Source organism: Megalops cyprinoides, chromosome 20 (assembly GCF_013368585.1).
Source record: "Megalops cyprinoides isolate fMegCyp1 chromosome 20, fMegCyp1.pri, whole genome shotgun sequence".
In the NCBI taxonomy this organism is placed as follows: Eukaryota; Metazoa; Chordata; class Actinopteri; order Elopiformes; family Megalopidae; genus Megalops; species Megalops cyprinoides.
This window is the reverse complement of record NC_050602.1, coordinates 13407486-13434954: the sequence shown is the minus strand read 5'-3', so window position 1 is coordinate 13434954 and position 27469 is coordinate 13407486. Positions and strand designations below refer to the sequence as shown.

The 27469-nt window shown below is 39.4% G+C and overlaps 1 protein-coding gene across 1 annotated transcript in view; it reads left to right on the top strand.

The window, feature by feature from the left end:
• brinp2 (bone morphogenetic protein/retinoic acid inducible neural-specific 2) overlaps positions 1–26504 on the top strand; it is a 95340-nt gene extending 68836 nt beyond the window's left edge. The window contains exons 7-8 of the mRNA XM_036554705.1: positions 19490–19712; positions 24017–26504. Coding sequence (XP_036410598.1) covers positions 19490–19712; positions 24017–25133 — 1340 coding nt within the window. The 3' untranslated portion in view covers positions 25134–26504. The remainder of the gene's footprint in view (positions 1–19489; positions 19713–24016) is intronic.
• The last annotated feature ends 965 nt before the right edge of the window (positions 26505–27469 follow it).

The window sequence follows — 27469 nt, the reverse complement described above, 5'->3', positions numbered from 1 at the left end:
GCAGACCGAGCCCTACAGCCGAAAATTTAATGAGGTCAAGGCTGGGTTGTGTCATTACTCGACAACTGGCTTCTCTCTGCCAGAGGTAATGAAAGTTATATCAGCCAGAGTCCCCTATGTCACTACTCATTTGCACCGTATAGCAGCTTGTGACATGGCTGTGAGTTACTCTGGTGATGTCAGTGGAGATGTGCCTATCCTCCGGTGGCATTTGGTCTGCCGTGGTGCACCTTGGGTATTGTAGTGCAAAAAATAGCCTGCAACAAGTAACGCAGAGGATTACATTTGTCACTTCAGCACTCCAGGAAAAATGCAGAGGATGTTGCAGAGAGATGAGATTGATGTACAAGTACCAATTCCAAAATGGTAAAACAGGAAAAAGCAAAAAAATACTAAAAAAGGTTAGTGCACTATCTATAAAGACACACATTATATAAGATTTGCAATGCTTTGCAAGCATTGCAAGGCATGCAGTAACACAATTCTGGATATGTGAGTCATGACAGATGAACCATCATTATGTCAGCTCTCACTTTCTAGTGTTGTGACTGATGATGTGCAAGGATTTAAATTAAGCCCATAGAAGTGAAGCATTCACCAGGCACCCAAGCCATTGTATCCATTTTTATAATAATGTGATACACTGCAAATCGCTTAATTGTCACAACAATTCCATTATGTTAATTAAAAACATGCCTTCAAGTAGGAAGGAGTTGTTTACTACATGGTACCGCCTACAAATAGGCCTGGCACCATCTCTCCATCAGGGCCTGCCAGTTAAAATTGCACTGATGTCTTGCCCATTTATGCTTTTATTACCTCAATAAAGATTGCTGTAGGAGTGCTTAGATGTGGCACCAGCTCATTTTCAATGTGACAAATTTGTATAAAGGAGAAAGGAGTTTTCCATAAATGGATTTCTTTGGTTCGATAACTGGCAGCGCTTGCATTATACACAACCTTTGAGTCATTTTTCTTTTTTTTTAATTTTCAAGACAACAAGCAGTACTTAACACACACTGACTTACAAACAAGTGCTACTTTTGATCATCGTATTTCTGAAGTTTTATTCTGAAGTATATTTTGGCCCTTTTTTGTAGAATTTCATTTTTTCTCTGCTGTATTTAAGCACAAATATGAATACATTGTCCATGTTATACAACAACTATCCATATGAAGGGAGTATTATCTTCCAGTCCACACATAGCAAATGCAACGGCATATGTACAGCATTGGGTTTGAAATCTGAGAAGGTTTGGATTGGACAGAAAATCAAATAACCAAATCAGCTCTTTAGTTTAAATTAGATTGTTGAAACTACATATGAAACACATCCTGTAAAAGAGGAGAGGGATGTACAGAAACCTGCAATTGTGGGGACAATCCAACAAAAAAAAAAATGATGTGCACGTACACTCAAAAGTAGATAGGAAAGTATGGCAAATGCATTATGCTTGGCTGCAGCAGTTGTTTATCTGAGCGGGGGATTAAATAAAACAGCCCTACTCTCTTCAGCATGGCAGACACACAGTGACTGCCGAGAAGCCAGCAAACGCTGCATTTATCCCAGAGGTCCCTTTAAACTTACCCAACCTCTTTACATGCATACAGCAGTCAGTACAGGTTGTTAAATAACTAGATATGAAATTGTATTTCAGATAGGGTTACCTCTTATGAAACAGACAGTGCATGGGAACTGCAGTAACTTGCACTACCTGTGTTAACTGAGGTAAGCAGTGCTCCCTTCCTTTAGAAGTTTGCAATGATGGCCTGAAAGGCAAAATTTTCTGTGTTAGATATATGTATAATGTATGTGATGAATACAGTTCTAACACAACAAGGTTTAATATAATTATTTTATTCAGGTCACAACCTCCTTTATTGTTTTCGTCTTTTTTACTTTTAAAAAGGGATAAGATATCGTATTAAGCAATGTGGACTTGGGGCGCATGACTTGGTCACAAGTGTGACTCTAGTACAAAATTAGATGACTTCAGATGTGACACCTCACATTTGGTGATGCATAAAATGTAATTTACTGAAAAAATGTTTTAAATGATCTTGAAATAAGAGTGTGATAATATCCTTAATGTGCTAAAATCTTGGTGTGCTGTAGTTTGTTCTTAGCGTTCATGGAAAAATATAAGCAAGTAACTTTGCCTTTACATATACACATTTTAATTAATCTGTACAGCCAATGATCTTTTTGTGTTTATAATGAAAAGGTAACACTTATCCAAATGTGTTGGTTGATTTTCAGAACAAATGAGAGTGTTGAATAGCCCTGAATATTTCCAATCATAAAAAAATCCCTCTTCACATTCTCATCCTAAAATATTATGAAAATGATTTTTTGCAGTTTCTGCAGTACACAGATTATTGTTCATGTTACATAAGATGCTTAAACTCTGATAAGCATTTCCAATTGAACAAAATAATGAAAACAATGTGATTGTTGCTGGGGCCAGTGTCTGTATTTGCGAATCATCTAGTCAAGTGTTATTAGCCTTCACCTACAAACCGGACTGTCGATTTGCATTAATCCACTTCCATCAAAATGCATGCATCGTGATCCCAGAGGTGATGGGATACATCATTTCAATTATTCTTGGTTGCAGTGACAGAAAATGTTACTAAATTTATTGTTTGAATTTTAGAAATTGCAATCCTACAGCAATATTAACATAAAATATTAGTTATGGAGGATGTGAAAACAATGACGAGAGGAATTGCAACATGATCAGTTCAAGTACAATGATGTATTAAAATACTGTACCATAATTCACTGAGTTGCAGATTTAACTGAGAAAAATGAAAGTTTAGCTAATGTGCTGACAAGCCCAATTTACCATGTAAAGCGTATGCAATTAGCAAATATGGATGAGTCCAATTAATAATGATCTTTAACCTCTTGCTATATATTGCCATGTTAATGTAACCATGTTAACATTATACTCCATGCAATACACTCAACTGTATGTGCACAGAAATGCGGATTTCAAGTGTCAGTAAACTCACTTATATTGGCTGCATAATATCAAGGGAAGTAATAGATTCCTCACAGTAATGGTGGTTATATTCAATAGTTACACAGAAAAAACCCCCCACAGCATTAAATGTCATACATGCTAAAAACAGGGATGATACTGGGCACTTACAGAGTTCAGTTTATGCTAAAGCTACTGCGTGAGTCTGTGTGCAACTAATATTGAACAAATATTAACAGAACCTATTAACAGAGTTCTACCTGATGTAGTGGCAACAAAAAAGGCATCACCTTGATTAATTGTATTTTACCAAAACTGCAAATGTACAGCCTTTCTACCTATTTTTTTGTCTCAAACAATACACCAAAGCTTCTTAACAACCAGCAAGAAACCGCAATAAACTTAACCAGGAAGGGAGGCTCCATAATGTCAGAACAGCTGTCAGCTAAAGCAGAAACCAGCTGGAATCAATCTGATAGAAGATATGATAAGAAAGAAACTGACTCTTGGTTCATGCTGTTGTTTTCAAGCAATATTTTTGACTTATGTCAACATGGTGCCACCACTAGACTCAAAGCAAAGGAAAGGAGACTAGATGATGGCAGTATATTTTCACTTGTCAGGCAAAAAAAAAAAAAAAACACAGAATAAGATCGATAGTTATATGCATGGATAGCATGGTTTGGGGAAACTTTCGGTAGAGACCTATTTTAAAGCAATGCCATCAACCTTGTTGCTCGAGTGATGAGGACACACTTCTCTTGAAACCATTGTTGAATTGAATGTGGAATAACAAAATTCACAGAATTTTTATAAAATGATAACATTGTAACAGTCATACTCTGAATATTATTTTGAGCTTTTAAAAACAAAAAAATCCTGACTTTCCTCCCTACCTGTAGTCATCTGTAGTCAACGTTTGAACATCTGTTGAGGCTGAGGTTGTTCAAAGAAATGTTCTTATAGACAGTATTTAGCCATCATCATTTTTGTATTTCAGATGTATGTATCAAAGCCATCAATGCCGATTTAAGTCTGTAAACCCAGCAGTGAATCATTTTGCACATTTGTTGTTTTGAAATGACTGATACTGGTTTCCTTACTGGTGGTAAGGAAATTGGTCAATTTGTGTTTTGATGTCAATGATAATTAATGTTACTAGCTATGGTTGCCATAGCAACAGAAAGCCTATTAGCTGTACTACTTTGCTGCTGATGATGAACGTCTTTATTATATCTCGTTACAAATTGGCTTAAAGTAAATAACACAAGGCAAAATGGCAATAGAAGGTGAATTAAATACTAGAAGAATAAGAGAACATATGGACGTACTTATCATTTGGAAAGGCTTGTTCTTTCACTACAGCACAGAGTTTTATCTGTCACATTTATTTGAGCTCAAATAGGAGATATAGAAGCACCTTTTGTGTGGGCTATTGAGCTCTCATTGTTGGACTGCTAGATACGTTGGTGTATTGGTATGTTGAAACCAGTCCCAGAAGTGTTTCATTTTTCAGCTCTGATTTCATGCTGCAATCGCATGTATTACTACAATCTTTTGAAAGCAATATTTCAAACAGATAGATCCACGGGACCAGGGAATTTTGCTATGAAAATGACAACACCTGCATCACCTGTAAATCTATGTAAATTTGTCATCCTGAGCTCCGTTGCAATGTGCTTCTTACAAACGTAAGTTGAGAACACTGCATGGTACATTCAGTAACCTATGCGCATTAAAAGGCCTAGATCCGTGCAGTTTAGTATTCAGGGCAGACTGAATGCCAATGTGGAAGGCAGTGCCGGGCTCACACATTGGATTATGAGAATTCTACATGGCATGCCAGCCCATAAGCCACGTTGAATACAGGACGCCTCAAACACTTTAAAGGTGCAATGCATTCCACGGTGCAATGCACTCCTGGAACTCGGTTTGAAGGTGGAAGAAGAAACACGAAAACACCAAAATGGCCATCTTCTGATACCATACATAAGGCCTAGAGGCGAGCGGCAGGATAGAAAAACAAGGATCAAGACATGAGGCAGAGGCACAGAGACACCGAGTTCCTTGAAAAGTGGAGCCTTTGAGGCTCTGCCTGCTTAGCAACGGGAGCCAGAGGAACGCAGGAGGTGCCCTTGTGAGTGCTGCCCCTTTAAGCTCTCCCGGGTCCCAGGGGAGCTCGGGCTGGCTGCGTGTCCTGAATCGAGGACGACTTACTCTGCCATGGTCCGACTGACTTTGTAGATCCTGCCACCCTCTAGCGAAGCAAATGCCCTGTTGCAGGGATGGTACTACCCGTCCTCTGCCTCACTCTGGCAGCCCACACACACACACACATATGTATACACACACACACACACACACACACACACACACACACAGGCCTGAGACAAGTGCTCAGAACCAGTCCACTGACCTTCCTTCCCTCAACAGGGTGTGGAAGCAGTGAGCTTCAAGCCTCAGTCCCTCTCAGCCAGGTATTTTTGGCCTGAGAAGCAGCTGTCATTAAAGTCGGTCGACATGACAGCGGCTTGGCAGGAAGCGGCACAGATGGACGCGGGGGAGGTGATGGATTCAGGACTGAGAATCCTCCCAGAAAGAAAGAAACGGAAAAAAAAAAACCTTCACCTTCATTGACAGAATTAAACTGATGCGATTTCTGACTGCTCCCCGGGGAGCCTATAAATAGCCGAAGACCCCCACTTACAGATGAAGCGAACAATGGTAGTTCATCTTCTGCTTTGCCGGCTGTACGTGCATCGAGATAAGGACACATAAATTCCGGGCCTTTCCGTGCCAGAACGGTTGGGGGATCCTGAGACTGGGGGTTGTCATTCGTTAGGAGGATCGCCCGGAGCGCCCCGGTGAATAAAACTGGCCAGGAAAGGACAGAACACCTCCCGCGTGGAGGGGGAGACAGGAGAGCTAAATTACACGTCTGCGGGGGGCTCCAAGATGTAATAGACGCTCAACGTTAGCCTGTTTCTCTGCAGTTAGGATTTACCCCTCAGGGTGAGACATCTCGGGAATTAGACACACGGAGACCGTCCATCTCTCACAGCCCCTGATCCTCAGTCGTCACTGTAAAGGGCTCTTTAAAAAGTGAACTTGCTGATCTCAGAGGTAAGGAGCGCTCATTAGGAAACTAATGAGTGGGGTTATGGTATTGGAAAGCTCCCCCAGTTCAGGCCCCACTGTTAAATAAAAAAAAAAAAAACATACATAATTTCATGTCTTGCAAAATAAGCAATAGTCTGTCTAACTGGAAATGTTCTTTTGGTTTTGTTTCTGGAGGGGTTTTCAAAGAATTAACATCACAGTCTTGCAGCCCAATCGTTATCATCGCGCAATGCTATTTTATGAGACAACCGTAATGATCCAAATTTGGCAGCTGGCTATTTCTGTGTGCTTCCTTTCTCCTCTGTGGCTCTCATTTGTATGGTTCATTAAAAGGCCTAGAATGAGTGTATGGTCAGCACCGGTTGAAAGGGGGGGGGGGGGGGGGGGGGGGTTGGGTGAGCTCAGGGTAATTGTGTCTTTGAAAAGTAATTGGATCTGTTGCATCTTCCTCTGGCGGTAATCCAAAATGAACAGCCAGTTTGCTGTGCCGTTGCAACAATAAGAACCTTTGTTTATCCATTTCCCTTAAAAACTAGTTTGTGACAAAATAGCATACAAATATTGTATTGACTGGAGAAATGAATCAATACAAAAAGGTTGTTTTTGTAATATTATTAAAATCTAACGGTATTGCTACTTTAAAGAGTCTGAAGTTTGTTTCTAAAATGCTTGAATGGATGTATTTTTATCTTCCATATGGATTGGTAAACCAATTATTCTAAATGACCCCTAACTTAACTCTTTAATTAAAAATATTAAATTTGTCTTTGCTCCTATAGCAATGCCATATTCAATTAAAGGAATAAAATGTTAATGCCATAATGAGCAGAAATATCCTTCAATTTGTGAAAGTTGTACTGGGGTTAAGGTTAATTAACTAATCCTGATAATATAACAGCACAAACACTTCAGTACATTTCCAATAATTACAGGAACTTTCCAGTCAATTAAGTAACACTTCACAGTTGTATACAATATTAGATCTTCATTAACATACACGATATTGCTCTAAAACAAAACTTCAAAAAACAAAATTTGCACTGATTAATTCTGTACCCAAGTGACTTAGTTTTGCATACAACTTATGTGTTAAGGGAAACTTAGAATTAAATATTTAGCATAAACAAATTCTTGTCAAACTTAACAATCGTAACTGCTCAAAATGATCTATTGTGTTTTAAATACAGTGGAATCTGCATATAAGAAATTCTAATAAAAGAATCATCCTCATATAGTGAATGAAAACACTGGGACAGAATCATTCCTGCAGTAATGAAATTGAAATACTCTGTAAGAATCATGTAATCCACTTACACAAATCATTTTGGGCTCACACACATTCTACAATGCAAAAGTGAATTGAATGCAATGGTGCAGAATAAGTGAAAAAGGCCTTCACTGCTCTGGTCCCTAAACACATACTGTAGCTTCGTAAATGGTTTACTATGCACCATCAATCTTGGACATATGTATTACTGTCATTACCCATAGCTACAGATGTCTTCTTCACAGACTAACTGACAATCCTCGACATGCTTTACTGTGAGGGCTTTTACATGTTTATTAACTACTTTAAGTTCTTTCTCTATTGTCATTGACGTGTTGCTTCACTATTATTTTATTCATTTGCTGTGTCATAACCACAGAAAACAGGGTGCGAGGCATTCTAGGAACATCCTTTCCACCTCTCTGCTAAGAATTGATATGTTTTGATTGGAAAATAAAGACTGGGATCAACTCCGTGAAGGGCACAAAAATGTCATTCACGAAAACTATGCCAGATTCACTTCTCCCTCCAGAACCCTGCAGAGTGAAAATTAAGTGAACTATGAGACTGAGTGAGAGTTATTTATGTCGGAGGCAATCATTCGACACGGGATCCCCCATTGTGCCACTGTACCCCTTGCAATGCATTATCCCCCACGGAACCACTGATGTGCCTATCATCTGTCTCCCCGATGCAGTTTGAGGAGCACTGATGTGACACACACTAGATTAGAACTACCGAGGATGCTGGATAGCAGCATTCCTCTTGAAACACTCTCCCAAATCCCAAAGTGACTTCACAAGAGGAGCAATGGCTGATAATTACTAGTTTGGCTCTACCTGATTACAACTGGTTAAAATTTGGCATTTCCCATATAATCATATCTGTTCGAAACAGGCTGATAATGGAATGATAATGCTTCTTCCACCCCCTGCCAGTGACATTTGACACATCAATAACACATCTTCTGCTTTGTTGGCGCCTCTTAACTTTATCAGTCAGGTGATTTGACATTCCAAAGGTTCTTAAGCTAGACCATAGGAAAAGTTTTTGGGAAGGAGCAAAAGAGATAATTAATCCTCACTTTTAAAACCAACTGCTGTATCTTTAAGTCATCCGTGTGCAATTATCACTGTAATATATAAATATTAATCCAACTATTCAACTAATCACTTCACAATGTAATTGTGAATATGTGCATAAAAGTGAGACAGTTAAAGGAATAGTTCCCAGTATCAAAAAATATATTTTATTTTCTTACCCAAAACCTAGTCTTTTCTCTCAGTACAAAAGAAAAAGCTCACAGTGCTCTGCATACCTTCATACATCGGTCTGAACCATAAACATTTTAATATGTCAGAATCATAACAACAGCAACTATTGGTGTTGGGGAAATCAGGAGTGGTGGTACCACAGGAGCGTGATCCTTAAGAAGCTATGTCTGCCCTCTCATGTCTTCAGTGCATATATGGAGGGAAGTAAATGTAACTTTCCACTGTAAGGAGTAGAGACTACATAATATTCAGTATACGCAACAGAGCTCATTGGCACATCCATGGATGGCACATTGGCACATTCCCTGGCTGGAAACTGAATACCACTGATTGGCACAGTTTTCACATTTACATAGAATACCCACAGAGCTCAGAATAGGTATACTGAGATTGCAGTGATATAATTGTATGTTAGCACTCTCAATGTTTTTAAATTCCAAGAAAAACAATCTAGAGATTCAGAGATTAAAAGCCCATTTTAAATAGTGTGTCAGGTGCCCAAGTGGCTCAGAGAGTAAAAGCACTTGTTTCTAGTGCAAGCAGAACCCTATGGCCTGGGTTTGAATCCAGGCCACAGGGCTCAGGCTGACAACGACCAGGAGCTCACATTGGCAGAACAAACTGGCTTAGTATCGGTGGGAATAGGGCTGGGTAGGTCTGGCCAGGGTCCCCTAGTTACTCTGCTTCCAGCAGCCTGAGGTTCACGTGGGTGAGTTACTCAGAGCATCAGGAGGATGTGCTTATCGTTCAACTGCATTTTCCCCTGATGCATTGTGGGATTTGCAGTGTGAAAAATAGTTGCAGTAGCTGTGTGTGTGTGTGTGTGTATGAAAGCATTGCACATTCCATGCCCTGCGCTCTTACATGGATTCAGCAGTTATCATGTAGGTTGGATAAAAAAGGGGAATAAAGGCATGTCCACAATAACAATGTAAAGGTGCTTACTGTCTGACAGCTAACAGAAGCAGGGGTAGAATATTAAATTATATTATAGGATCTGAGGGTGGATGATGAGTCAAAGATATAGGATGAACCTGAGCTGATCTTCTCCTTTTGACTGACCAACAGTTTGTGTTCCACCCCCTATTTGATTGGAAGCCAGTGTAATTTTCTGAGAGTTGGGGGCATGCTGCTATGAGTCAGTGCAGACTGAAAGAGTTCTGCACATACTGAAGCTTGTTAGGTCCATCTAGCAACATTTATCTTTTTCATCATCATTAGCACACTTTGTGGGATTCTGAAAAAATATTTATCCTATAAGAAACACAAGGACAGGATTGAGGAAAAGGACGATCACTATGTCTCAGTGCTGTGACACTTAAATTAACTGTTATTAGAGCTGTCTTAAGAGACATCTCAAACACTGCCTTTTTGCCTTGCACTGGCTACTTGGCACCTGCTATTTGCTATTAACATTCAAATAGTGTTTTTTTATGTCAAGCAAATTCATAGTTAGTTAAATTTCTTAATTACAGCAAGCATGTCCTGTATGTCTCTATTGTTCTTATCAGATTGGTAATGTCACTTTCTAGATATTGGCAAATGTATTGGAATCAGCCGTAAAAACACATCAGATGACCCCTAATCTACATGGCATCTCAAAAATGCACATTGTCTTCCCAGAGCTACCAGTTATAGAGTCATTTTACAGAGGGCTTGCTCTTCTCCAGAGAGTAATTAGCAAAGGAAAGCAGGCGAACAAGAGGAGCCTTTGTTCAGGGGCCATAAAAAGAGAGCAAAACACCACCATCGATCTTTGAGTGCTGTTCTTCCAAGACGGTATGGGGTCATGAAAATTGCCTCACTGCAAGACCCTGTGACACCCCTTCAGTCTAAAATCGGTACTGAAACAGCAACTACTAATTGGGGGTGCAGTCTTTTTTTTTTCCTGGGGAATGCTGTTCTCAGCTTTCTGAAGAGAGCCCAGGGGTGCAAGATTCGCCGAAATGCTTTTGTAGACAGGGACAATAACAGTGGCAGACTGGATTGCAGGATCACTCCCCACCTGCAGGGGGAAACAGGCTGTAGTGTGGCTGTAGTGACCATACTGCTAAACCCGTCAGAGGCCACATGAAGACCAAAACCATCATCGCCGAGAAAATAGCAGTTTGAGATGCTGCTTAGCAGGGAACCCCGCAGACAGCATGCTATACCTTTTAAGGCTTAAATTATTATTTTTTCTGCCAGTTTCTCACTCAATATTTTACCCTGACTGTGAATCATTCTCTGTAGGTGAGAATGTGGAAAAATAGCTATTGGACTCAAAGACTGAGCTCCTCCTGTTCACTAAATTTATTGTCTAATGCTCACATTGCTGTGCGACTCAGAGTAAGATCACATCTTCAGTAATCCAGGCTAAATAATTTGTGGGCCACCTAAAGCCTTTGTCTCTACATCACTGATGCAGAACATTGACTGTTGATGACTACCGTGCTCCCTTTATAATGGTCATATAAATATAAAATGTTTTCTTCAATGATTTCTTTCGCGCGCATTAGCATCATGAATAAGTATTTTCCCATTTCCATCAGCCAATCCAAATCCAGTTTGTTGCTCCTAAATGTTAACTCCTAACCAATCACTGCAACTACATAAGCAATAGAGTATATATTGTCTGTGTCTGTGAGTGCGTGTGTGTGTGTGTGTGTTTCTGTGTGTAGATTATACATATTAAATGTTAATAATGTTGAACAAGGCTATACTGCTATAATATAATAAAATTACGCAAGGCTTGCTTATGGGGTACATCTTACAGACACAGTTTCTTCATAGCACATCACAAGGAAATAAATACTTGCCACATACAGATAACTGCCAAAATGAAGGAAACATCTGAATGAATGAGGTAAAAAGTATATTGAAAGCAGGTGCTTCCGCACAGGTGTGGTTCCTTAGTTAATTAGGCAATTAACTTCCCATCATGCATAGGGTCATGTATAAAAATGCTGGGCATGCCCAGTTACCCATTATTTCAGCTACCATGGCTTCAGGAAGACATCTCAGTGACTTTGACAGAGGGGTAATGGTTGGGGCACGTTTGGGAGGAGTTTGAGTGAAGAGGACTGAGTGGACGTCTGTGGGATACATCAACCAGGGGCAACTGTGGTCAAAAGCATTCACTCCTCAACTGTGATGCCTGCACATTGGTTTGAGATGCAGGACAAAACAGAGTCTGAATCAGTTGACTGCAAATATCAATCTAGGATATGAGCAGGTGGTTTCATCAATACCATTCTGTTGAGAGCTTCACAGAGAGGGATACTATGGTCAGGTTTCAGTCCATAAAGCCCTTATCACATCTAAAAATGCACATTTGCTAGTAAGAGTGGTACAAAGAACACGAGCAGTGGTAAAAGTCATGCGGTCAGATGAGTTATCCTTCATTCTTTTCTCAAAAAGTGAACAAGTATGTGTGTGACCAACGGCAAAAGAAATATACAGGCCCAAGTGTTTTTTTTCCCCCACAACAAATGGTTCTGGTGGCTCTGTTATGGCATGGGGTGCTTTCTCCCGGTATGGTTTAGGGCAGAAGTGTGGCACAGTGGTATGAAGCAAGGCTCATGACGCAAAGGTTGATGGTTCCATTCCCCACTGGGGCATTGCTGTTGTATTAACCCGGAATTGCCTCAGTAAATATCCAGCTGTATAAATGGATAATATATGAATCTATGTAATTCTGTCTGGATAAGAGCATCTGCTAAATGACAATAATGTAATGTATTGTAATGTTTACATCTACTCAACTCTTAGGGGGCAACATAAATGAGAATAAATACAAAGCTATTCTGATCACCTGATCAGTGATCACCTACATCCTATGGTGAAGCATTTCTATCCTTATGGGAGTCGCCTCTTCCAGGATGACAATGCCCCTAACCCCCACTAAGTTACTTCATGTTGATTTTGTTCCTTCATTTTGGCAGTTACCTGTAGTTTCTGTCTTTGGCACTTAACTTCCCATACGCAGTTGAAACCTTGTAGATGTCATATCTGACAATTTAAAGCAAGACTCAACAGCTACTATATGAATGTAAATGTTATACCTTACATTAACATTAATACACACTGAAGGGCACCTATTTAAAAAATTAAATAAATAAAAAAGTTATAAATAACCCTCCCCAAGTCTGAAACCCCCACCGAGAGGACTTAAGGGGTGAGTTTGAGGAGAAGTGCGTTGGTATAGCAGAGTCGTTTTTTCTTGCAACCCAGCTGAGGAAATGTGTTGAAGACTGCAAATCTGCATAATTAACAACCTGTTTTAGTCTGTCAGCCTGTTTAGTTTAACAAACATCTAAAATGTGTATGAAAAGCTACTCTGAGGTTTAGTGTCCCTTCACCCTAAAAATCTACACAGACCTCAGAGATTTCTGTTCTCTGAAACCAAAGCATAATGCGGTGCAAGTCAAATATGGTTGTGAAACAAAAACGTTTCAGCTAGCAAAAGCATAAAACAGTTGCAAGTGTACCCTGCAAATCTCATGAACCCCCACAGTAGTGTCCCAACCAACTATTAGTTAGACTGACCATAGTAATCTTCTGTGATTTTGTAGAAGATTACTATAAACTGGCATAGCTGCTGGTCACAAGCAATAACCCAGATAGGAAAGCAAATTAAGGCAGTGTTTTAAAAACCTGCTTAGGCAGTATTTTAAAGCTATGTCTAATCTCAGAGGGACAATTAAAAGAGCATCCACAGTTCGACAGACACAAAAGAATATGTAACTAGGAGTAGTTTCATTGTGTACAATATAAAGCCAATAAAGGCAACTGTAAAAAGAATGCCTCTAAATTTAACATCTTCAAATAACTTATAGCTTATAATGAACTTCTTCATAAGACATGGATATTATATTTTTCATACCATAAGAAATTGGTCCCCTTAAAGCATCTTAAAATCCTGGCCATAATCATGTTTTCTTCCCTCCTAAAATATATTATACAGAATCTACTGGAATGTAACAGCTCACATTGCACAGTCAGATAGCTGAAGAGTGAGTGGGCTGCAGATTTTATGTTCCAGGGTCAAAATGAGAAAGGTTGTATTAGTTAAGATTGAACTCTTATGAGCAATTGGGAGCCGGGAGATGACAGTGGTGCTTTCCCTTGATGAAAGCACCCTCCAGAGTGCAATCAATGAAAATCAGAGAAAGTCTAGCTCCCGGAACGAAAATGAGCAGAGAGCAAACATATTTACTGCATTGTAGGCTGTCCCCATTACAAAGGAAGGTGCATTTTTTTAGAGGTGAGGTCATATCAAGAGATACAGCAGGATGGTTACTACTGAGAAGAATCAACTTATTTTCCCCAATAGGATCACGGGATGATGGAAGAGATGATGTTTCTCTGTCCACATTCATTAAAGTGAGCACAATCCAAACAAGAGGAGTTCTAATTTACAAACATATAAATAAAAGTGTTGCTTTGTCTTTCCAAATATGGTTCCGTGACTTGTGTTAAATGTGCATGACCTAAGCCTTTTAGTGTCAGTGAAGAAACTATTAGTATGTTAAATGTAACAAGACTGCTGTGACTGTGTGCTGTATGCTAGTATTTCTTATTCAATTTTATCACAAGCTCCTCAGTCTAATTCAGGGCAGTGGTTTAAACTGATTTAATTTAACTAATTGTTTAATTTTCCAAGGTTCTGTAAAAAAATAATGAATTAAAAACTTTAATAGATAATCAATTACCTGCAATGTAATCTATGTTACTGACTTAAGAGGCAAAAATGAACAATAATGGAGTTGAGAAATAGCCTCACTTTTATCATTGCAGTAGCATGAGCACACATCCTTATACATTTCTATCAAAAACAGCTCATAGTGGATAACTGTCAGGTGATGTCAAATCCATATTTGCAGTCAAGTAACATCTCAATCAGATATGATTAACTGAATCCGGTTGAATGTAAAACCGGCAAACACAATGGACTGTCAGTACAAGACCTGAGAATTGCTAGCCTGGGTTAATTGGGTCTGAAGACAACCTGTCTGACAGATTAAGAGATCTTCCACCCTCATACAACCCAGCAGCCAGGGACTAAATGGAATTCTGTCAGCATTCAACTTTCCCACTGGTCAACAACTTCAGCTCACTTTAGCTGTAAATTGTGTCCTTAATCTGTAATAAACGTCAGCTCATCCAGGGCCCGGAAAATCCTGTTAAGTCCATTCTTGTGTATAATACCCCAGTAACAAAATAAAAGGCGCACAGAGGCTCCCTCAGTGTTGTGTAAGTGTTGCAGGAAAGGAGTTTATCACGACCTTGGGTCCACAAATACATGTTGAGAAGATGGGTGTTATCCGCACAAACTGCACATCGAACACTCACTTTGGACCAGAGAAAGAGATGGCAAGTCAGAGGGCAACAGGATGTGTACACTACTGATCCTTTAACAATAGCTTGTTTAGGAATTAAAAACTGCATGTGGAAGTGGGTCACCATGAATCAGAACCTGCTGTCTTCAGTGTCCTTGAGGTCTCTATTTTACATGAATTTTACATCTGAGTTGCCATTTTACTTAAGACATTTTACTTAAACACTCAAATGTTAGACATCTGAGGAACTGTACAGTCACACATCACAGTGAATCTACATTTCTGCAGTTCAGATGAAATTAGCAGTTGAGGGGAAGGTGTGTTAGTAAACTGTTAATTGCAGGTGTAACTCACTTGTTTCTCTCACATTATGTGCCAAAATAGCTGGACTGGATTCAATGCAAAAAAAAAAAAATCACGGTAAAAGTTCCCATAGAAGCTTTCTTTTAATCATCAGTCTGTCCCTAACCTGAAAATAATACTGTAACTCAGTTTGGAATACATGTTCATACTGTGGTGGCCACCAATAAGTATTATTAGAAATCTGACACTTTTTAACATTCATTAACATTAATAAGACATACTTTGGCATTCAATATTATTCTTGGCTTTCACAGAACACACAATATGCCATACAGTATTACCATGACATTACAGTTAAAAAACCATCATTAGAACATTTTTGTAAATGATTTTGAATGCTGGTAAACATTCCTGTGTACTACAGAAACCTACAAATGCCTTATGTGTGTCTAAATAAAACAACCTAGAAAAAGATCTTGGAGATCCTTAATCTTCTTTTCTGTGAACATTTGCATAACCACTCAAATATGTCACGCTATAATAGCTAACGTCACTGTAACAAACCCTATCTACAACAAACCACCAATTTAATTAAATTAGCAAGAGCAGCAATATTCAGTGGGGGCTGATTTTCCTGGAATGATCAATTGAAGAGAATTAGATGAAAACAAGATAAATGGCATATCCGAGCTATACCACTTTAGTAACATTAATTGCCAATGTTGTCCTGAAATATGGAGTGAATTCACAATGCATTTGTAAAAGCAGCTGTTCATCATCAACTGCGGGGGTTACATTGTCAAATTACTCTGCAGTTGACAAATACACACTTGGCTGAAGGCTGAAGTCTTTGGAAAATTCAGGGACAAGAGAATGAGCCCTGAGAAAAAAAGCCTTCAGATTTTGAAAGACAGACTTCAGAATCCAAATACATCCATGCTAAACCATACACAAGGAATCTTTACATGCATTATGTTGGAGTAAAATGACAGCACAAGCACAGCAAAGTGCACACCTACACAAATATCAGTATTAGCTACTATTATAAACACAGCTTCATTAGTTGGACAATGCTGATAACCAATCCCCCGTTGGTAGCGAAGATCACTAACAACTTCAGTCCCTAACAGTATACAGGCACAAGACGAACTTTTAACCTTCCAAGCTGGATGATTAATAACAGACGAGCTGTCCCTCCTGACGCTGATCAGCGCCTGTCCTTGACACCCAATCACACAGTCTCTGCTTAACAACACAGCAACAAACTCACAAAGCATATGTCAAACTAGACATTATAGATGTGATAAGTCATATTTGACAATGAACCACATTTTACAGGCTGAATAAATTGAGAAAATCTGAAATTCTTTCAACATTGAGTTTAAATTCTTATTCAGGTTGGCTCTTTGTTTTTTATCAACATGATTCCTACACTCCAAAAAGCTCTGGAGCTCATGAACGCTGCAGCATTTTAGCAGATGTTGTATCTTGTGCATCTTTACATATACCAGTACATGGGACCAGACAATGGTCTGGTAATGGTATGTGCCTGTATTTCCACACCTGACAGTTAAGCACAAGTACAGAAATGTTGCAGGAAAACAAATTTTGGACACTTTATTCAGGGCACCTGACACCTCCAGAGGTGATTTTGAGGACAAAGCATTGTGTTCATTCCGAATAGAAATCCCCCAAGTTGAGTTGGTTCTGCTTCCAATTGAACTTGGAACGGTTGCGCTTTTGTGCTGGTGACCTTTGGCCGTCCACCGTAATGCAAAACTATTATTCAAATCCTTTCACAGAGCTAAATGAACATGCCTCGATGGCTGTCATTTTGCCGTCTCTCCTGTTCGTGGTAATTGGAAATACTAATTTGCCCAAAAGAATGAGAGTATGCCATGTCTATTATGGAAAATAACCTCATCCCTTTATCTGACACATTTTGAAAGGGCTAAATTGTTCATAAATTTGAACATAAAGTAATAAATGCCAGAAAAAGGAGAATAGACAGACCAAATTCCCTCTGTGTGCTCTGAATTCTAATGCCATTCCAGACAGCCAGGATTACAGAGCATGTGAAAGAATGAGAGACATTGATCACTGCAGTTAATGGCCGGGTTGTGCCTCAATGTGCTTTACGTTGGTGTGCGGAGGAGGTCAACAAGCAGCCAGCACTATCCTATTTCCAGTGTCATGGAACAAGGTGAAACTTTTTGGTTTTATTATCTTAAATTTCCATCAAAGATTTCTGACCTTTCCACCTTTAGGTTGGCAGCTGGAATGTATGAGCTTGTGACCAAAGTTGTTTGTGCTTAATGACAACACTGCACATTGACCCACACATTATACAATGTTATCCCTCTCAGAGGACTTTTTTAGCACCTGGAAGCCATTAAATTCCTTTTCATGTTTCCATTGTTTCCATCTTTCCAGTACTTTCTGACAATTACTAAGTGGCCACTTTGATGCCTAAAAGTTCTAGATTCTCATCCCAACTAAATCACAATAAAAGACTTTGCAATACTGAATCCCATTTTCAGAGACAGATTGAGTTTGTACTTCTCTCTGGTCTAGCAACCACTCCACAAGAATATTAAAGCTTATCTGTACGTCTGTGTGATTTATTATTCAGAAAGCTGTGACACTATGAGATGTCAGGTCTCTCTAATTAGTATATCTGGCAAAGTTATTTCAAATGGTGGCATGTTTTATCTGTTATACAGTAAACAGTGAATAACACTTTTTTCATTTTTCCCTTGGCTCTCACTTGAAAAAGATTATTTTTCAACAGGTAGCAATAGCAGTAACAAACCCAGAGCACACTTTCCTGATTCATCCCAATGGGCCAGATATATGGACAATGATCCCTTGGATGGGGGGTAGGTGCTGTGGGAAGCACAGAGTGTGTTAAATGTACTAGAATTCACACTAAACTAAAGCTAAACTAAAGCCAAAGTTATTCAACTAATTTGGTATCATGTCTGGAAGTTCATGATACCAAATGCAGGTTCACTGAGCACTGTAATGGCTTCAATGTAATGCAGTCACCAGCGTACTGGAAATATACTCAATGCCCCTCTGTTGGAAGGGGCACCTGGGAATACAAGTTCCAGCCCCATCTCTCTTGCTGGTCTCACTCAGCTGAATTAAGAATAAGCCTGATATCTTCATTGTGTTCGTTTGACGGGTAAGTTAATGCCAGTTGTGTGAGTCTGAGGGGGAGGTGGGCAACATTGCAGTGTTAGTTGGTCTGAAACAAGTTTTCACTTTCATCCTTCTTCTTCTGAACTTTTGCAGGCTATGTTCAGTGATCTGCAGACAATTTATTCCTAGAAGGAATTAAAATGGCTTCTTTGATTTTTGAGGAATGTGTACCATACTAGCCACTTTTTATGCAGTGTTACCTCAAAACTCATACTTTTTGAGCTTGGCAGTTTTATTCAGTTCAGAGAATGCTGGCTTGTTTGCTGTGATGTTGTGTGGGTCCAGGGAGGGGATTTCCATATCAAACATTGTTTGATTGTGGCATAAATAACTGATGGAATAAGGAAAAAAAGAGCACACACTTCCTTTCTAATTGATCATGATAGCCAAGTTTGCTCTTATTTTAAGATAAGTGGTTCATTTTGTTAAAAAATATAAGCAAGTAAGTAAATAAATAATACAATTGTATCCAGAACACCACCTGCTGTTGGGATAACATTAAATGCTAAGGTTCCTGTATAAGGTTAAGGGTACTTTTTCGCTGGTAGCACACACAAAATTATTATTTTTGGTCTCAAAACAAGCTGGCATCTTACAGATAATAGTTGTATTCTTAATATAGAGTGGCAAATCAGTCAAATTTTCATACGATGCTTAATGACTAAGATACACATTTTGCTCTTATACGAAACATATACACTGTACTCACAAATAAAATACCATGTACATCTTTTATACATAGATTTCACCCAGTAGATTACACAAACCATAAGTCATTAGTAACTCATTAAAATAACCCCTAAACCTTCCCCTACTCTAACCGCCCAAGTTTAAAACTAATATGAAGCCCAATTAAAAAATTTTGTTCTCCAGTGGTTGCAGTTTCAGTGTACTACCCTGCAGTTACACTGTACTTGCATGCAATTTATTTTCACATGCTGGATTTATTTGATGTAAAGCATGACTGACATTGCAATAACAAAAATGTTAATTTATTTATTATTTTTTTTCCAGATGAATTCAAGGCCTTCTTGAAGAAACTGCCCACTGACCACTTTTTGAATGCGTCCATGGTACTAAAGTTCTGGGCCGCAGATTCTGCTCTTCAGCGTCGCTATGGACAATTGGAGGCCGGTACCAAGCTGCTCTTGGGGAAAGCCCAGAAGATTGTGAGGAAGCTCTTTACTCTGAGCAAGCGCTGCCCCAAACAGCCAAAAATAAGCCTCCCAAGAGAAAGGTACAGCTCCAACCCTGCAAATATCATGCAGCATCACTCAAACAGTGCTTCTCCACTCTCTAGCAAGCCCTTAAATATCAACTAAAAACTACACAAGTTGATTTACAGCAATACAATATTTCAGCAAATATTATATCAATTAGGAATCAACTACACAACATGGTCTTACAATCAATTTTTATTTTTTTTTACCTACTGAAGTGTGCGAATGTTGCTAGATGTGCAAACCTTGAAACTGAAAGTACCAAAAAATTAAAGAAAACAGCCAAGGTGGAAAATACTTCTGTAAGAAAATTGTAACTTAAACTTATAGTACAAACGTAAGAAAAAAGACAGGCAAGTACAAATCCTTACCAGAGAAATATACACTATTAACTAATACAGAGATGATATCTTTCAGAGACTGCTGTAGCACTGATAAAATGGCCCACTTCTTAACCTTGCCACCTGTTGCAAGTTAACATGCAGGGAAATCTTGTTGTCAAATCAGAAATAACAGGAAAATATTTTAGGATATGTTTTGCAGCATGTTGGGTTTATATTGCTATATTATATGCATTACAATTGACCCTTTGGTTAGGAGTTTTGGACATTGTCATACATACTCAACATGGCCCTCATCTATTTTCTGTCAAGGGCACAAAGTGAAATGCATTTGGCTACACTGAACAAATGTGGCAATTGGCTAGATGAGGAGAGATCAATGGTGAGATACATAAATTTGGGGAGTAGATTTTTATTAATATAATGTGGTCAAAGTGTCACTAGTTTGGGCATTTGTTGTGTGGCAGCATAAGAATGTATCCAGTTCTGTGCATTTAAATGAGGTTAGATAGATGGCACAGACGTTAATGTGTAAAATTAGTCCGACATTAGGGTCACTGTGGTTACATCTGTTACTCTCAGTGCTGTATAGGTATTCCAGCCCATAACTAGGCCGATGGTATACTTGAATCAGAACTAAAACCCTTTCACCCAGTTTCCATTTATAATTTCATCTCAAAGTGCTTCAGAAAATGTCAGGACAAAAAATCTATGCTGCACTTATATATTCTTATAAAACATTCACCATTAGATATCCAGGACCTTGAATTGAGTCCTGAGGACAGGCCTGTCAGCCAGTCTGTGGTTCTGTGGGGACCTGCTGTGATTGACAAGCAGTTCCTTTAAATCCATGAATCCCATGTGTTTACTGACCCCACCCCTTTTATATTTTACTGGCCTGTATCAGCAAGAGATGAAAATAAATGGAGTGAGACACACAAGGGGGTAAACATTTTCATCTTTTTTGTTTTTTTTTTTTAACTATCTTTTTAGTTTTAGGTTCAGAATTGCTTTTTTTTTCATCTTCACAGGTGTGGTGGCAGATTTGTGCTTTAAATCGTTTTTGGCATGTTTTTTCCCCTCAGTTTTTTCCATTGCTTGAATTTCCTTTCAGGCGTTCATAGGCACTTCTAGGTACTGCTGTCATAGAGTTAATGCATGCATATTAGAAAGGAATTTGTCATTCATTTTGATTTGTATAAGCTAATAAGTTAATAGTGCCTTGTAATTCGGAAATTCTACTGAAAATGTACTGTCATTAATTACATCTTGTATCTATGGTTTAAATTAGTCATACGCTTTTAACACCAGCATTGGCTAACACATTCACCTTTATGTCATTACTTTATGACTAATGTGATGTAGCATCCAAAATGGATATTGTCATGTATATTATTATCAGTTAAAAGGGGATAGTGAATGAAGTTATTAACACCGCATTACTTTATGGCAATAAGATGAGCAAATTCATTCATTTAACACATGAGTAGTACAGATATGAATAAGAATTTCATGTGGCATGCCAAAAAACAATTATAGCCACAGTGGGAACAATTCATAAACTGTACTTTGCTATATAACAAACCCCTCATGCGGAAGGAGACTATAGAGCAAAAAACAGAAGCACAGACTGACGCAAACTGATATGGTATCCCACTGTGTGGTAAAAAAGCAGATGATGATACTCCTCAGGAACACCTGTAATTTCTGGTCTGTGCGGAATCTCCTTGAGGACATATTGATTGTGGTGCTTCATTTTCTGCAGTTCAAAATGTACTATCCAGGGGCTTCATTTCACTAGCGGTTAACTTCAAAAACATCACACACCAATTAGAAAACTATCATTACAAACGACGCATTTTAAAGAATTCAAGGTAAATGAACCAGAAATGGCTCCACTTCTTTCCAGTAAAATACCCACCATTAAATCTCTTTGTTTCTTACCAATCGGTATTTGCCATGTTATAATTTACATAGTGCTCCCTTGAATGTTGAAGGAGGCTTTACATGGTTGAGCTTATTAGCCATTCAAAAACACTTTGGCATTTCATCCAGAGAGAAAATGCCTGAATTAAGTGGGCAGAGACTTGTCCATTATGTGAAGAGTAAGGCGAGCATGAGATTTGAGCAGAGAGGGGTGTTTAGCATCTCCTCCGCGATTGAAAGGGCCTTTGTCAAGCCCAGCCTCCATTGGCATGGTGTAATCAAGAGCTCTGGGAGACTGACAGGTTGGTGTTAGTGCATGCTATGTGGAGGACTGGCTCAGCAGACCTCTGAATTCCGCTCTCCTCTGACAGCCCCCCCGCCTCATTTCCTCCAATCAACTCTGTTATATCTTTTATTCTGACGACATATGACACTAATGATTCAGAACTGCGGAGCTCTTCCCCACCAACGCTGACTCCACCACCAACCGACTGTCAGAATCATAAATACACAACACTATTTTTGGAATCCATTTAAGACATGACTAATTATCCATAGGTGCATTTCTAAGTACATTATCAGCAGAATACTGAAGGGAAATGTTAATTATTTAATTACTAAGCAAAATGATGCTGTCGAATTGAAATATTTATGGGGTTACATTTTATTTTAGGTAAGTATTAAGTTGTGGTATTAGTAGTGAAAGTAGTGGCAGTAGTGGTAGTTCACCATTATCTTGAACTCCTCCATTGCCAATAGAGGCAGACCTGTCATGTTAAATATGGCACATGCTCTTCAGAAAATTCAGTTACCTGTCAACTGTCAACCTTTTTCTTGTTACACCCTGTCAATCTATTGAAGTCATAATCTACATTAAAACAGACAAGTCATGAGTGAAGATTCAGATCAAATTATTATGACAAATAATAACATTATTAACATGATTAGTAACACATTATAACACACAATGTCTATGTACTTATCCACACCCTTGATGAAACAGGTACAACAAAGGGCATACAAAAGAATAAAGTGTATATTGTATCTTTCTTCTGCTCAAAAAATGTTATACATTAATCTCTCATGTTTTACAATGCAATGTTTGTGTTATATTCTCATATTTAAAAAAAAGTTCTGCCTGTCTTCCTGTCCTTGTTACAGCGGTAGAAACATTTATTATGTATACGCGCTTCTAAATCTTTAATCGGCAAACCAACATCAAACAAATAAAGAGTCTACTGAAGCATACCGATGGAAAATGGGAACCATCCTTCCTGCCTCTCAAGGACTCTTCTCCATCGCTTGCTCTGAAAGCAAACTGCTCCTCTCAAATGTATTGCAGCATAACTGTTATGTTGGCATAACCCTTGTGGTAGTTTAAAAGGGGGAGAGCTGTCTGCACGACTCTGTAGCTTCTCTTGTTAGATCCCATGGCACAATGTGTCAGCAAGTGATTTCCTCAGAGTAAGATAAACAACCGGCTGTTATCTTTCAATGGCAGTGTTCATTACTTGGAGCAAGCCAGACTATGATTTTTGCGTGTCTTTACATCTAAAACAAGCTATGCTTATTTAAGTAAAGATGTCTGTCACTAAGAAAAAAATTTCAGCTCAAAATTGACATATCACTCACAGTTAAAAACCAAGTATTTAAATATAGTATCAATGCGCTTTTAAAAGGTACTTAATAGAGGTCTTCTGGATTATACTGTACCCTTACAGACCCAACATACCCTGTTGCTTATGGATTTGTTTTATCACATTAATTTAACACATATATGTATATGGAGGGAGTGAGAGAAAGAAAGAGAGAGAAGTAAATTAATTTGTTACTCAAGAGTTATGGACAAAGAGCATTTTGGTTAGAAAAGAGGCTTTCACTTCCAATTAGTTTACCATCTGCTCATAAAAGGACCTTTATTTATTGCTGGATTCATTACTGCCTTGGTAACGGTTCAAAGATGATGCTTAAAGCAAAGTGTCACTAACAACATGACAGTCGTGTCAAACGTACGCAATAATGCATTTCATCTAATGAGCTCTTCTCTCTTTTAGAACATTAAGCTTCTGGCTTAAACGTGCCCAGTCCCTTTTGTACTGCAACGAGCATGGAGTTCTGGGCACATTTTCGGAGGAAGCGCACAGCTGTACCTGCGCTGCGGAGCACGCCGCCTGCCAGGGGACTGTGCCCTGTGTAGTGGCGGAGGGGTCATCCTGTGCCTCGTGTGCCCCAGACAACATCACCCGCTGTGGAGCCTGCCACCCAGGCAACGTCCTGCACTTCGGCGCGTGCCGCCCCGACGTGGCCGGCTCCCTGGACCACTACATCAACTTCGACTCCGACATCCCCGACGCCGAGGCCAAGTACCTGCTGCAGCGGCTGGACAGCCGGGTGGAGGTGCACGCCATCTACATCAGCAACGACGTGCGTCTGGGCAGCTGGTTCAACCCCTCCTGGAGGAAGCGCATGCTGCTCACCCTCAAGAGCAACAAAAACAAATCCAACCTCATCCACATGCTCCTGGGTATCTCTTTCCAGATCTGCTCCACCAAAAACAGCACTCTCGAGCCGGTGCCTGCCATCTACGTCAACCCCTTCGGGGGCAGCCACTCTGAGAGCTGGTTCATGCCTGTCAACCAGCAGGACTTCCCCGACTGGGAAAGAACTAAATTGGATGCCTCCCTGCAGTGCTACAACTGGACACTGACACTGGGCAGCAAGTGGAAATCCTTCTTCGAGACGGTCCACATCTACCTGCGCAGCCGCATCCTGACCGACGACCCCACCGTCAACGAGACCCTCTTCTACGAGCCCCTGGACCTCGACGACCGCACCTCCAACCTGGGCTACATGAAGATCAACAGCCTCAAGGTGTTTGGCTACAGCATGCACTTTGACCCGGAAGGGATCAAAGACCTGATTCTTCAGCTGGACTACCCCTACACCCAGGGCTCCCACGACTCTGCCCTGCTGATGCTGCTGGAGATGCGGGACCGCATCAACCGGCTCTCGCCCCCGGCCGCGCAACGGCTGGACCTCTTCTCCTGCCTGCTGCGCCACCGGCTCAAGCTCTCCACCAGCGAGGTGGTGCGCATTCGCGACTCGCTCCAGATGTTCAACTCCAAGCTGCCCGGCTCCTCTGAGGAGGAGCTGGGCCAGCTGTGCAGCTAGTTTGCAGCGCTCCGCCACACACGTTCTCCAGATGAGAAGTAAACGTAACGGACAAGTCTTGCAGTTTGCTTTGTTGTTACGTGTTTGTACTTCTGGCATCTACATAGAAGGAGGCCTCTGAACAAGGTGAAGACTGAAGGTGAAAGGTTACTGGACTGGAGAGGATTGACCTCGGCCTTCACAATGCAGGCTTCAGTGGGCTCCACGTGAACTTTGGGTTCATTCAAGATGGATCTTTATTTTGTTTTGTTTTTTTTTTTTTTTTAACAGCTTGGATCCAGCCATTTGTCAACAAGTTGGCTTAAATATAGGCTATATACAGTATCTGTGCTGAGGTTCCAAGCTATTATGTCCGTCATTGTGCAAGTTGAGAGTACAAGATTGGTCCATGTGTGGAAGATGACACACTTTCAAATGCATTTTGAAAATTACAGAAAAAACAAGGTGGTTTTTGGTCATAGCCCAGGTAGAAAGAAAAAGGTAATAAGTACTAAATCAATCCTGCTAATATATTGTGAAGCTTAAGTGTCAAGCATAGTTAACAAGCCATCCATGTCATCAAATTTTGAAGTCTCTGCTTTGACTTTTTTCTCGAGTCACATTTCCTGTATGACGATATTAGCTGTTGATCTGCTTTTATAAGTTTGACTGAGAAGCCCTTTTTGGGAACTCCTGGTATTCCACTATACAACAAAACCAAAATAAGGAAAAAAAAATTGGGCCAAACCGAATGGCAAAATGTCTGTTTTTGTAAATTCTTTAAAATCTCTGTAAAGTTGATAATGTCCAACAAGGCATCGTCTGACATGGCATTAAAAAGGTTTGTGAATATCTCTGTAAATAATGCTTCATCTTATTGTCAAAAATGTGAAACTTGCATATTGTTTTTTAAAATACATAATGGTTAATTACAGAATTTGCACAAGTGCAAATGCCAAATACATTTCTAATGAAACAGAATCAACGTCTAATGCCTTACGAAGCAGAGTCAATGTCCTTCTGGTACTGAAGCACACTTAGTTGGCTGTGTAATTTCCAATTCTATCCTTTCCTTCTGAAACATTGTTACATTGAAGGGTAACTTCAACTTTAAAACAAAATGTAATATATTGTTCCTTGCCTTTATTATAGTCAGTATTGCAACTGGAGTGTTTTTAATTCATTGAAAGAACTACGTAACACAGCCCAGATTGCGTTGCTCCACCTCTCCATCTCTCTAGATTGTAGTAAATTGCATTAGCAAACTGTGCTGTGGTCATGCATAAATACAGAGTCCAAGCGCTTAGCTAAGATGTAGATATTGTCTACTCTTTGTATGCCAAGATGGTTTGTGTCTTACTGTGTGTAATTTGAATTTATCAGTCGATTATATCAGTGCACTCTCTTTGTGCTAACCTGGGGGGGGGCAGTTGCAGTTACCTTCACAGTGCATTCTGAGGGTTGGAGGTGGGCACAACCAGTACAGTTTCAATTAAAATTGAATTTAATTTTTTAATATTTGGCATAAATGTTTCAGGACATTCACCTGCAAATGCTTTGAAGGATCTTACAGAGATTAGATTCATCCGTCATGCATTAGAGAAGAAAAATGCTAATTGGCAAAGTCAGAGAGTGGAAAATATGTCGAGAAAAAACTGAGACTTTGCTGTGGAGTAACCTTTTCTTTATTTATTGGTATACATGCCAAGGTAAAACATCAATATATTAAATTTTAGATTTTCAGTGAAGTTACCCTTTAAATTTCATACCGTTTTCTTTTCAAAATACACCTATTTCATTAATAAAGTATTACTATGAAATTACTTTGCTATCCATCTGTCAATCAAATTCAACATTTGAAATATTTCAAAGGAAAGATCTGACCACAGTCTTTCTGCACTGTTTTCACAATTCTTACTATGTCATTTGGTAAAAGTAGTTAAATGCAATGACATATTTGACCAAGGGAAGAACAGTTAAGAGGCCATCACTATGTGCAGTTAGAGGCCATTATTGTGAGCAGATTTTTTTGTTCCATACATACATTTACAACACTGCTCAGAAATTCTGAAAAAAAATCTAGCCATAATTTAAATGCAACTTGTACGATGGAACATTGTTTCTTGCAATATCACAAAAATATAACCATACCTGTTGCCATTTTCATCTGGTATTGTAGCTGTGAATTGTACCATTATCAGTGGAGTTCAGTAGGAGCTTTGGGGGCCAGCCGTTCTCAGTATCTTAAAATTCACGTGTCAGCATTTCACGTACACATAAATGACATCAGGAACTAACCTCGTTCCAACCAGATATGATGAATGTTTTCTAATTCATAAAGGGCAGCATTTTCAAGG